The following is a 13,486-nucleotide window of genomic DNA, read 5'->3' as shown; positions in this document are numbered from 1 at the left end:
CCATCTTCCTGATGTACTCCTGGATCTTCGTCGTTTCATCCTGGACAGTGGTCTTGACACTCACTAGCCCTCGGCCTCCCTCGCTACGCTTGGTGTACTGTCGCAGGGTGCTGGATTTGCGGTGAAACCCTCCATGCATTGTGAGGAGCTTTCTCCTCTTGATGTCAGTAGCTTCTATCTCCTCCTTTGGCCAGTTTATTATACCAGCGGGGTATCTGATGACTGGCAGAGCGTATGTGTTGATGGCTCGGATCTTGTTGTTCCCATTCAGCTGACTTTTCAGGACCTGCCTCACTCTCTGTAGGTATTTGGCCATGGCGGACATCCTTGCTGCCTCCTCATGGTTTCCGTTAGCCTGCGGCACCCCAAGGTATTTGTAGCTGTCCTGAACATCTGCAATGTGGCCTTCTGGTAGTTCAGTCCCCTCGGTTCTGATCATCTTCCCTCTTTTTGATACCATGCGACCACACACGACATTCCACTGTTGTTGCTGTAGATCCTGTGAACATATATGCTGCTGGGCAACGATTAAAATTTTTTAATAATCGCATTGTTACGCGTAAAATTGAATAACGAATTCTAAAGTAGTGTATGGTGCAATTTTAAATTTCAAAAGTGCAATAACATGTGGTTTGCAAACACTTTAAACAAATAAGGTGCTTTTTACCAGCAGTATTCCCTTTACACAGTAGTGATAAAATATTTCTTGTTAATCTCAACTTAAACATTAATGTAATCAAATCAAATATAAAACCAAAGCTGCTCTTTTATCTAGCTTGTTAAAACAAGTTACCATCAGAGTCCAATTTTCTTGTTTTTTTTTCTGAACAAGTATTAGCATCAGGTATCTTTTATCAGGGAGCAGCAGAAACAGTCTGTTCAGTAGGGTTGGGACAATGTCTACAAAACTACATTGAAACATCGGGATGGATGATGGCATGTGTAGCGGGGTCGGTGCGTGTGTTCACTCAGACTTTACAAGCACAGACCAGGTAACGTTAAAGCAACATTGAACACAGGGTGCAGATGTTAGGGACTTTCAAACTAATAATAATAAAATAAAAACTGCATTATTAAGTATAGAGATTTCTAGTCAGGTAACATTTTTCAGATGCTGTGAAGCCACACATTAATTTTTTCACGCAGTGAAATACAAAAAAGTAATTATAACTGATAAGATTCCGCCCAGCTGATGCAATGCCGGCATACACCCTGATAGTAATCTACTGACTCGCACCGGTCGCGTTGTGAGTTCTGACAGTTGGATGAATGGTAATGTAGCTGGTAGAGTTTTGCAACATGAACATCTAAAAAATGAGGCGCAAACTTGCTCTGTTTGGGACTGTGAGCACTTTATGAGCTGCTGAAGTTAAGGTGTGTGTGGATTTGTGGTGTGTTTTCTGCCTGAACAGAAGTGTTTCAGTTACTTTCAGCTTCATAGCATACAGTCCCATACTGCGTCGGTCAAACGGTCTGAAGGGGATAACGTTACTACCAGCAGATCACAGGACAGTAATGGGCAGGTAGATTTCTCATTAAATGATGACATTAGTCTGGTAATATTGTTATAATATTATTTTCTCTGCACATGTCAGAGAACAAAGATATGTGGGAGAGATTCTGAATGTGCAGAAAGTTTTGACCATGTGCAGAAAACTTGCTGTCCAGGAGTCCAGGAGTTTCTAACTGAATGAATATTAATTAATTTATCATTGAGGTGAAAAGGTGCCACATGCACATTTAAAGAGGTTACTTCCCCAAACAAAGACACAAAGAGGAGTCAAAGCTAAATCATGACTCAGCAGGGATGATATTACAGGAGAAAAGTTGATCTACAGGACAAACAGATCTGAGAGCAACACAGAATGACTGAGAGCTGCTCTGACTTATATTCTGTTATAGTTAGGCTATAGAGTTTGAATTGTCACCTGCCACTTGAATTTTACATGAATAAAAACATTTTAACTATAAACTGGTTCAGAAAAATCTATCTATCTATTGTTTGTATCTATAGCTGCTGTGGCTGCTTTCACATACAGTATGTTGATGTTCAGGTTTGCTGTCTGCTGTAGTGTAAAACGTTCCAAATTTATGTCATAACTATTGGAGAAAGGTTGTCCTTGAGATTCAAATTAATACAAAAAACATGAATATCGCACCCCTGAGATGGGCTGGCAACCTGTCCAGGCTGTACCCTGCCACTTGGATTGTCTCCCCCCCAGTGACCCTGTACACGGGATAAGCGGTTGACAATGGATGGATTAATGGATGAATATTGTGCACCAATTAGTATGACGTCATTATATGGGTGGTGATGGGGCAGTGGATACGACACATGCCTTTGGTGTGAGAGATCCACTGTGAAACACCATTGTGTCCCTGAGCAAGACACTTAACCCCTCGTTGCTCCAGAGGCGTGTGACCTCTGACATGTATAGCAATTGCAAGTCGCTTTGGATAAAAGCGTCAGCTAAATTAATAAATGTAAGAATGACCTTCCAGCATCCCTGGTGTTAAGAGGGGCAGGTGCAACATTAAACCAGCTGCAGTGAAATCTTTCTCTGTATACACCGGGTCTGACCGTGCAACATCTGTTACCCTACATGACTTATTTTTGGCCTTAATTCTTCAGTAGCAGTCGATGAGTCAGAGCTGGGATTATTAGTACGGTGGCAGTTTAGTAGGAATGAATGCATGACACAAGAGATCAGATAAAAATATATTTAATAAGTACATCGAAAAACTTGACTACATAACCTCGTCTGTCAGTCAGTAAAAGACAATGCAGTGTTTCACTTTATTAGGTACACCTGTTCAATTGCTTGTTATCACAAATTGCTAATCAGCCAATCACATGGCAGCAACTCAGTGCTTTTAGGCATGTAGACGTGGTCAAGACAACTTGCTGAAGTTCAAACCGAGGATCAGAATGGGGAAGAAAGGGGATTTAAGTGACTTTGAGCATGGCATGGTTGGTGCCAGATGGGATGCTCTGAGTATTTCAGAAACTGCTGATCTGATTTTCACACAGAAAATCCTCTAATTTATTTAATTATCCTCTTACAGTTATCTGTTTGGCGACACCTGAAGTTGCTCAATGTCTTCCCTGATCCATTCCTCACATATGTTACAGTCATTTCATTACTTTCACATAATGGTTGTCCATACTGTAATTTTATTATGTTGGTCTATTCAGTACACATTCCCTTGGAAAGGGAAGCTCTTTTGTTGCTCTTCCCTGGTGTTTCCTTAGAAATTCCTTACACATTCTAGTCTATTTTGCTCCCGGCAAGTGGCAGCTGATGGAGACAGATGTAAAAAGAATATAAGCTCTGAGCTGCGACTGTAGACTGGTCATGGGACAGTTAGCCAAGCAATCTCATCAATGACCATCCAGATAGTGATCAGGTGACCAATAAAATGTGTGGAATGAAGTTTCCATTGAGAAGAGCCTTAAAATTGTCTCTAAGGGGCCCTGTGGCTTTATTATCATATAGCCACACATGACCATATGGTAATGTACACATTCAGAGGGGAATATTTTTCAAGTAAAAGAACTATTTCATCTGCCAAAAAGAGTTTATAAAAGTGCTGTGGCGTTGCCTTCATGCTCTCTTTCAAAGATACTACTGAGTACTGTATGAGTAAGCAGGACTCAGCAGCTGAAACAGAAGACTCACTATGGTTTGGGAAGGGCTGGGTCACTCCACTCACAAAGACGGCTTGCTACTGGGAAAGCACACACACACACTACCCTATGTACAGCAGTGAGCCGGGTGTAAACGAGGAGAGCAACGTAGTGGGGGTGTGGTTGTATGTGTGTGAGGAGGAAGATAGCCGAATCATCTGAGAGTTGATGAATGTGGTTTGACTAATGATACAGGTCGCTGCATAGAAAGCAATAAGAACTGTAACAACAACTTCTGCACGTCTACAATGTGGTTACATTTACTCTGTCAAGAGAGATGAGATAAAGGCCAAACCCACACAAAGCACACACACGACATGCTGCTGCACTAATACACACAAAACTCAGTGATATTATGGTCCATAGTCAGTTGGATGCACACTGGTCATTTTGCCAGTGGTGGAAAACTACTGGCATAATGTTGTGAAATTCTTGTCGTAAAAGTAGCAAAATGAAACAATAGAAAACTCACTGCTTTTCAAGTATAAAAAAAGTTTAGTGTTGTGGGTGGTTTAAAGTTCCCATCATATCAAAGTCATACTGTATGTGTCAGGATCGGCCGAGTGACAGACAGGTTTGGACCCAAACACAAGAGGGAGGATCCAGTTTATAGTATTTATTTAGCCCTCAAGAAAGGCAAAAACTCAATCGCACCTTTCACCACACAGAGGTACAGGACACTCAGTCAACCATGACTTTTATACTGGAGTATGTAGCATAAACTATGTTTGATGGACTACTTTACATCATCAAAAAATAAAATTCTTATAACATATCCTGATATTTTTCAGATATTGCAATAGCTTTCTGTGCGTCCTTTACCCCAGCTCCTGTTGTACCGTATAAACCTTCAAGGTTCCATTTCCTTCCTGCCTAATGTCCCACCCATTTCTTCATCATTTCTGTTTTTAATTATGGCCTTAACCTCTCCTTTTCCAAAGGGTATATTTCTTAACATCGTTCATCCTGGTAGATTTTGTAGCTATTTTGTCTGCTCCCTCATTCCCTTTTATTCCTACATGGGCAAGTACCCAGCAAAATCTCACATCTATCCGAAGGATAGGACTGATTGAATTTCTAGCATTAAATTTTTTCTACTGCGGCTGCAGAATCAACACCACTCTGTCTGGTTTTACTTCCTCAGCCCACTGCAGTCCTACAATAATTACCATCAACTCTGCCGCGGACACTGACACCTGTTCAGGTAGTCTTTTCCCAATGCTTACACTATATTCCTGTTCCTACCTTATGCTCTTCATCTTTAGACCCATCTGTATAAATATCTAAATAACTTATGCACTGACTCGCCAGATGTCCTTTCCCACTCTCTTCCCATTATCTCTTTGGTTCCATTATCTTTAAATCTACCTCAGTTTTTGGAAACAACCAAATAGGGATTAGCCTTTGTTACCCAGCCAAAGCCATTACCTTTAAAAGAACTGTACTCCCAACACTCCTGAATAAAACTCTTTGCAGGGTATTCATTGCCACGTCCACTTAAACGGCACCAGTATGTAAGCACGAGTTTCTCTCTTCTCAGGTCTGAGGGCACTTCTCCGAACTCAACCTGGATTGCCTTAGTTGGTGTTGATCTCATTGCACCACCACAAATCCTCAGTGGTTTATTAATAACTCTGTCCAATTTCAACAAATGTGTTTTAGCTGCTGCTCCATATTCATCGCATCCATAATCTATTGTTGACCTCATTAGAGCCCTATAAATGAATATTAATGATGTTTATTTGTTCCCCAGTCTTTCCTCACTACTGCTCTTTCTTGCATTTTGATTCCACCTTTTCATTGTGTATTATTTATGTTCCCTTTTGGTCTAACCACATACTCAGATGTTTAAAATTATCTACTGTTCCTGTACTGTGGCCATTTAACTTTTTAACGTTTGTCCATCCCTTTCTTCCTGCTAAATATCATGTAACAAGACATACTTGGAGAAAGCTTAAAGCCCCAATTATTTGACCATGGCTTTACTTGTCCTATTGCTTCCTTGATTTTACTTCTGACTCTTATGGGATCTCATCCTCTTGTACAGAATTTCTGGAACATGACAAAACTCAATTGATCTTCTCCTGTAGCAGTATTTTTAATAGCATTTAACACTAACACTAGTCCATTCATATTAACTTCTGCATCTACAGTACTTTCCTCACTTTCTTTTTTAACAAACACATTCCTATTTTCATTTAGAACCTTCTCTTTATGTTGTCTGTAGATATCATCTAAATGATCAACACTATTCTTTCCCAACACATTTGTGTTTTTCTTATCTGTTATTGCCAGTGTTCCATCATCCTCTAATGCTGGTATTTTAGCATATACTCCGTATCATATTTCCTTCCTTGTCTCCTTATTATTTCCTCTAAGGTTTCTAGGCATAATGATTTAAGGGTTATATAAGTTACTTACTTTAATTACTACTAAGTTTTATCTAATTTATACATTTCATAATCACGCATTCTGTTGTAGTTGCCATCTTCTAAATGGTATCCCATCCCTACAAATGTTGCACATCCTTCACCCTGATTTTCACCTTTATCAAACCCTAGCAGACTCATAAGCAGGTAAAATAAAATCAAGGTGAGGAATGCAAACATTTTCAGGTTTGACTTCAGACTCTACTACAAACCTTTCACGTTCTTATCCATTTGCAATCAGTCTCCTAGCATTCCATTGCAAAAGGTGGAATACCATACAAATAAATAACACTCTGAGACCCTCCATCATTATTAGTACTCAACATACCATGTGTATATTCAGCTTTTAGATCTTGATGCCTAAGAACTCCTCTGCAGCTTCTACCGCCGTCTCCAGGACAGAGACCGAACACAACTGACAAACAAATCCACATGCAAATGAGCAGGGCGGGCGAGCAATCGAGGGGAAACATGAAGCAATCAGGACAGGACACAGAGTTCGAACTTTAGAGAAGTAAACACATTAAAATGGTTCCGTTTATGTATTGAAGAGGAAATACTACTTGCACCAGCTCTTTAATCATAATGGCTGCTAAACGCGTAGCAGGAACACAGCAGGTTCAGATGGTGATTTGAGTCAACTAGGGCACAAACTTACAGAGTGGAAATGTACAGATTAGAGCTGCAAGATTTGGAGAAAAAGTCATACTGCGATTATTGTGGACAATTTTGTGATTTGCGGTTCGATATGATGGAACAAATGGTGCTATGAGTCTACTTGCTTGATTATCAAGGAAAATGCACAAAATACTGACATTTTGAAATGTCTATTTATCAACTTGAACAAAGTTAAACAAACATATGAAGAAATATGAGTTATTTTGACATGTGATGGAAATTTGATGTTTTAAATATGTTTACTGTTTTACCTTTTATGCTGCATTATTATAGGCCTATGTTTCACTGTGTGGTGTTTGATCATTTTGTTATGTTGCAGTTAGGGGAAGGTTCCCAATGTGAAAGTAGCTCATTAGAGGGTTTTCCTTATCTGACTGTCCTTGATAGGCCTTCATCTCAGAACAGTTGCATAACAACATTAAAGTATAAAGTCACCTGTTTCTGCACTGGCTCTTTGTCTTACACTCTGCAGACTGGTTGCACTCTGTATGTTTGTCTGACCCTTTGCGAAAAATAAAAAACTTTTTTATTTCAGAAGACTCACTTAAGGTTTAATTTCCATTTCAGCCACTAGTCCAAAAATACTGATTTTGATTTTGTAAACAGCGGAGGAACTAGTTTAAATGAGTAGTATAACATTATAACATTAAATAAAAATATAATTTTCAGTAATAGTATACTGTTAGTGTTAATATATTAATAACTATAGTCATTATAATTTCATGTAATTATTAATAACTTTATTCCACTAGCTGAAAATTAATTCCAGTTACAGCCGTTTTATTTCTGTGGGCTGTTTTTGTTTATTTAATCCTCTACATTGGTCACTAATTTGTTAATGCTTAGTACTAACTTGTCAATAATCATTTTGTTCAACATTTGAACGTTTGCTGTAGAACGTCAAACTGTTTTTTAATCTCCCGCCTCATCCAGGCTGTGATTGATTGGTTGACGAAAAGTGACACTGAAAAGCACATCGGCTTTGAAATGTTGAAAATGTTGAACAACCAAAGGCACCGATACAGCTAACGTTAAATGGCCAGCTGACCAAACCCAAACAATATTTATCTTCTATCCTATTTTCTTCTGTCTTCCCGCTTTAGCTGCCAACGACGCACCTCTCTCTGTCACCCGATTTCGCATACCTGCCGAGAATTGCATGCACCTCCAAGTACTACTTTTAAATGCTATAATATTAAATTATTATAACACTTAGTAGAATCAGCATTCCTTGACATTCAGCAAAAATACGTGGTGAAAACTGCGTTTGATCAGTGTGCACAAAAAGGACCTCAAGAGCTGGATGCATAATAGGCTACCTGCCAAGATAAATGAGCACACAGAGACGAGTGTCACAAACACAGCACCCTTTCTTTGTTTAATGAAATCGCATCCTTTTTGCGGTTATGTAATCGCACAGGATGACATCGCAGTTGCAATTGCGATTGGATTCGATTAGTTGTGTCTAAATATTCACGTCCACCGGCTGCCAGGTGTAACTGCTGTGTAGCTGACTGAACAAACTGACAAAACAAATGTTAGCTTGTTACTCCATTGTGACCCGTTTAGCGTGAAGAGATGGAAACAACACATCTGACCCGACGTGAGAAAATGTTGTATATAATGATGAAGACTGGAAAGATTTGACATAAAATTCAAGGCTACATGACCAAACAGCATCAGCTAAGTTAAGAGGGGTATGGTCTGGAGGAGAGATTATGGACGCAACCCTCATTCTGGACATTTACCCTGAGCATCTGGATAAGCCAGATGACAGTGCCATACAAGTCTCCTTGTTGAGGGTGGGGTTCTGTCACAATCCATCCGTGACTCTAGTATGTTTGGTGTTCTCCCGTATTTTCCATTTGTTTCCCCCATGCCTGGTGTTTTGTGTGTTTGTGTTGCAGGCGTGGTCTACATCTCCGGTTTCTGTCTATACAATGGTAATGCAACTCTCAGCCAAAGAACCTTACTTGAGACCTCTTGTGCTTTTTGTCTAAGTATTTTTCTGTTTTTCAGCCCTTCTGCTCCGTCTCAACTCAGACCACTATCGTTTTTAACCATCCTCATAAAAACACTTTTTATCTTAACATCAGCCTACCGGTCTGCGTCAGCTCCTGGGTCTGTCAAAACTGAAACCCAATAGACTCTCCATAGTAAGCGTTCCAGAATTCTGTTCTTTGTATTTCCTAGTGATAGTTTAAGATCTTTTTTCTGTGTACCTTGACTTTGCCTTTTGTCCTGTGATTTGGATACTTTTGCTGTTTTGACTTACTTCCTGTGTACTGACTTTTCCACTCAACTGTCTGTTGTCTAAAGTCTTGCCTTTGAGTCCTTTGTCAGTGATTCCAGTCGTGATTCCATCATCCTCAGCAGTTTCTTTTCAGAGAATATGCAGATAATTTGTTCCTTTGTGGATCACCAAGAATTCAGGGCTCCTGAGGGTCTCCTTTTTCCATTTCATTGCCCGGCCAATCGGGCTGCAGAGTTTAGACAGCACTTTCTTAGAAGGAAACAGCGTGTTTGTGTCCAAGAATTTCCCATTACAGTCAGCCAGCAGGACCACCTGTGCTGCTTGCTCTTCAGGCTGAGTGCAGGGAAGCGGGGACGGGCAGGGCTGGCTGAGTGGATGTCTCAGGAGGTGCCAGGGCGTTGTTGGGCCTCTTGGTCTAAAAAGTGAAGCCAAGGGAAGTGCCTTAAACCTGCATTCTTTCTAACAGCTAGCACGGGTGACTCTATGAGTGACCTGTGATGAGCCTACTTCTTACTTGATTTATTACCTCAGTACCATACAGCTTGGCCATCTGAACAGAACAGTAGACACGGTTCATTGCTCTGTTGTTTTTAGGTAAATCATTGGTAAATATCATTATCCTTCTGGCTGGCTGAGAAAGCTAAAAACTAACTGTGTAACAGACTTAACTCCATGTTACAGTTCTGAATACTCTATCGAGGTAAAAGGTTCAGTTTACCCAAATTACCAAAACATATTTTCTCATTTTCTTCTACTGGTATTTAGTCATGCCTAGATGTTGTGAGCCAACAACCAAAAAGAGGGCACAAAACAAAGTTGGTGAATGGAATTTAATTTGTGCTGCTCGAAGGATTGAATATTCACACTTAAAAGCAAACAATAAGGTCTCTTTCCAGACACAATGTCTTAAAAAGCTTAAAAAGCAAACATCAGTGTCTCTGTCCTAGTTATTCTGGAAAATCCACTGATTACACGGCCGACCGTTTTCATTGTAAACAATTAATTACTAGAAAATAGTCCCTGAACTGACTCCATCTTCACAGGTGTTTCTAACTATTGCGTAAAAGTACAGTTACCTCAGTTTGTGGTGTGCCACATCATGGGCCTAGACATCAAATGTTTGATGTGATTCAAATCAAACTTATTATTTCAACCACCAGCATGTCCATTTGTTGACCTGTGTTTGTTTTACTTTTCCGGTAATTAATAAATCAAATTGTTTTTTTTGTTAGTATGCACTGCTCTATTTTGCCTTTGATGATGGAAATGACACATTTAGTGCTATATATGCTATAAATATTATAGAATAAACAAAACATATCTGTACAATACTGTACGTAGTCTGGTTAAATCAGAGAAAAGCAGCAGAGTACAGTGATGCCAACGTCCCAGCTGCGTGGTGTGCTAACATACTGACCTAATTATACTGACCAAACCCCAAAAACCATAAACAGTTGACACGGAAAGCAGTGAAAGCACCAGCTAGCACCTGGAAACCTGCTGCCTTAAATATATCCTCTAGCTGTGGAGAAAGTTTGCATAACCATGTGGTAAAATATTAGACGTGTCTAATTTTGTAATTTTAATAATATCCCCCATGTGGGACACCAAAGTTTAAAACCAGTCTGGACAAACACACAGCATTCCCCCTGCACAGCTGCTGCTCTGTGACTGATTTCAACATATTATTATTCCACCTCACAAACAACACAAGGAGCTTCTGAATGGACTAAAACTCTACATCAGAAGAAGACAGTATAGCCTACTTGTGTGGTATAATGCAATTTTACAATATCACACATTTACACTATACCCAGATATTTTAATGTGTATTAGAAACCAGGAAGGTAAATGCAGCTTGTGTGAATTCAGTTAAACTTACTGTTATCTTGCAGAACATCACTGTGCATGCAATATTTTTAGATCATTATATGATATATAAATTGAATGACTATGGGATTTAGTATTTAGCTGTAGTGTAGGACTTTCTGGATGCTAGAATATATCATTCTCTTTTCCCAGTCTTGGTGATTTAAAATGTTTTCTCATGCAAGTCAGAGGGGCAGGGGAGAAAATGATAACTTAGCTAGGCTACTACATACAGTTACGGCTACAGTAGCTTATATCAGTATTTATTGTCCCTGAGAGCCGATGAATGTCACTCAGCTGATTAAATACATTCACTGCAGGAGCTATAACACACTCACCCAGATTCCTCAGGGGATCGATGGCCTTGCACTCGGACGTCCCGGCTCCATTCTTCACCACCGAGGCTGCTTTCTTTCTATTGCCCAACATAACGCATAAGGAGGACGGTGCTTTATTTCCCTGACTCCCTCCCTTCCGTTGCCTTCCCTGTGCGTTGTTTCTCAGACAGGAGATCAGCAGTCTAGTGGATCAGCTGTACGCAGCTCCCGCATGAGGAAAATGTGAGTCTCTGCAGTGCAGGCTGTTCGTGTATCTTGACGGAGGAACGCCGGAGCTTTGCCAAACCTTCACTCCGAGATTGAATTATAAACACAGAGCAGAAGAACTCAGGAGAGAGAAACCACAGTAATCACTGGCTTCCTGTAGTGAAATTCAAAATAAGAGTCGCCACTATAATACCAATACAAAAAATGATGAAGACATACAGAATAATTAACGAGGACTGTACAAAAAAATCACAATAGGAGCAAAAAAGAATTAGTGCAGTGTACATAGTTCAAAGTTGATGCAGCCGATGTAGACAATAAACTGTATAGATTTAGACACAGTTTACATATGCAACTCATTTTCCCAAAAAGGTGTAAATATTATTATAACAGTAGGCTAAATATTATTATGAATCATGAAGGTCTAACAATCATGAAGTATAGCAGCCTATGTTATAAATGTTGTAATAACTTGACCAAATATTCTCACCTCAAAGTTAAGCTACTAGCTTTCCCGGCAGCTTTCAACCATATCTCATGTCTTCCTTAGTGGAAGGAGTTTTATTTAGAACATCTCAATCTATGCTTTAGGCTATTCAGAAGGTCCTCTTTATGAGTCATTTAATTGAAAAAGCCCATAACATGGAGACTGTTTTAGATCTGACTGAAACATGTTATAATGTTGTTAAAGTTGTTTTTTTCTTCATCTCTGCAAGAAAACTGCAAAACACTAATTGCCACCTTAGCATGGCATACACAAATGACACCAGATCCAAAAATATATTCAAAAATATAGTTTTGATTTGGTTTCTTTTCTGTCGTGTCAGTTAAAACGAATCAATTCTTTATTTGCAGTCTTGTTATGCTTTGGTTTTGAAGGCAAATTGTCAGTGTGTCCGGGTGTTCGATTGTGTGTCTCTGACAGCTTGACAACAGACGGAATTTAAACGGATTATGAGCCGAGGAGAGACGCTCGTGCGTCCAATGAAATAGCTTTCATTTCTCTCTACGGATCTTTAATTTTATCCAGATCACAGTGATGAACGGACTGATAACTGAAGTAGTTTATCCTGTAATACTGTCTGCTGTAATTTGGACATTGGTGCTGCACAATGATTTATATTCTATGTCGGCTAATAGCCTGCATGGACTGCAGAGGGTCTTTTGTGAATTGATGGCTCTCTCTCAATATATATATACATAGGCTATATATATATATATATATATATATATATATATATATTATGGCATGCCGTTTAGGAAACAATATATATATTTATGGTTTGTCTGTCTGAATATATTGAATGGAAGTCTGAATATATGGAATGAACCTTGAATATATAGAATGAAAGTCTGAATATATTGAATGGAAGTCTGAATATATTGAATGGAAGTCTGAATATATGTAATGAAATCATCATCTGACATCATTAAGGCACTGGCGCCATCTTGTGTTTTTGATTTGATTAATCCGTATGGATGTAATTGTGACACTATGAGCGAATAAGTAAGAAATCTAGTGTCAGCTATTTGGAGCATTGAAGAGATTACAAACACACTAGCAAATGCATGTACACGCCATAATACTGGGAACCATATCCAGTAGTTCTCCTGATGAAATAATTTATTTTCTTTAATCTTGGAAGACTGAATGCAGGAAACCTCCCAGGCCAGGCAGTTCCCGTTTATCAGGAAAACAAGCCTTCAACCTCACACGTGCCCCCACAACAGCTTAAGTTAGTTCGCATCCGAACTAATCTTTTAAACACCAAAGTCACAGAAAAAATAACCTGGCAGCGGTAACATTTTTTGTCAGTGGAGTTCGGTGGCTTTGAAGAGAGCGATATAACAGCTATTTCTGGTTAAACACAGGATCTTACTCTTTAAAAAGTTACTGCCTGAGCCCTTTTGGGTGGACATACGAAGATTGTATATAGGGGTTGTTGTGGGGGGCATCTGTGACGTTAAAGGCATATTTCAGTTTGCCTGATAAACGGGAACTGCCTGAACTGGGAGGGTTCCT

General features: G+C 39.4%; 2 protein-coding genes across 4 annotated transcripts in view; both read right to left on the bottom strand.

Annotated features, from left to right (window-relative positions):
- Nucleotides 1–13,486, bottom strand: part of tmem94 (transmembrane protein 94) — a 339,697-nt gene that overhangs the window by 187,008 nt on the left and 139,203 nt on the right. The window lies entirely within an intron of this gene.
- LOC123982476 (1-phosphatidylinositol 4,5-bisphosphate phosphodiesterase delta-3-A-like) overlaps nt 1–13,486 on the bottom strand; it is a 37,795-nt gene that overhangs the window by 21,339 nt on the left and 2,970 nt on the right. The window contains exons 1-2 of one of the 3 annotated variants that reach the window (XM_046068006.1): nt 11,954–11,984; nt 11,257–11,617 (exon numbers count right to left, since the gene is read on the bottom strand). In XM_046068006.1, the coding sequence (XP_045923962.1) occupies nt 11,257–11,347 (91 nt within the window). In that variant the 5' untranslated portion in view covers nt 11,348–11,617; nt 11,954–11,984. Of the gene's footprint in view, nt 1–11,256; nt 11,618–11,953; nt 11,985–13,486 lie in introns of those variants that run through there. The other 2 variants (XM_046068007.1, XM_046068008.1) reach the window with 2 other exon arrangements.

Source organism: Micropterus dolomieu, linkage group LG14 (genome assembly GCF_021292245.1).
Source record: "Micropterus dolomieu isolate WLL.071019.BEF.003 ecotype Adirondacks linkage group LG14, ASM2129224v1, whole genome shotgun sequence".
In the NCBI taxonomy this organism is placed as follows: domain Eukaryota; kingdom Metazoa; phylum Chordata; class Actinopteri; order Centrarchiformes; family Centrarchidae; genus Micropterus; species Micropterus dolomieu.
Note: the sequence above shows the minus strand (reverse complement) of the source record. Positions and strands in the feature narration are given on the sequence as shown.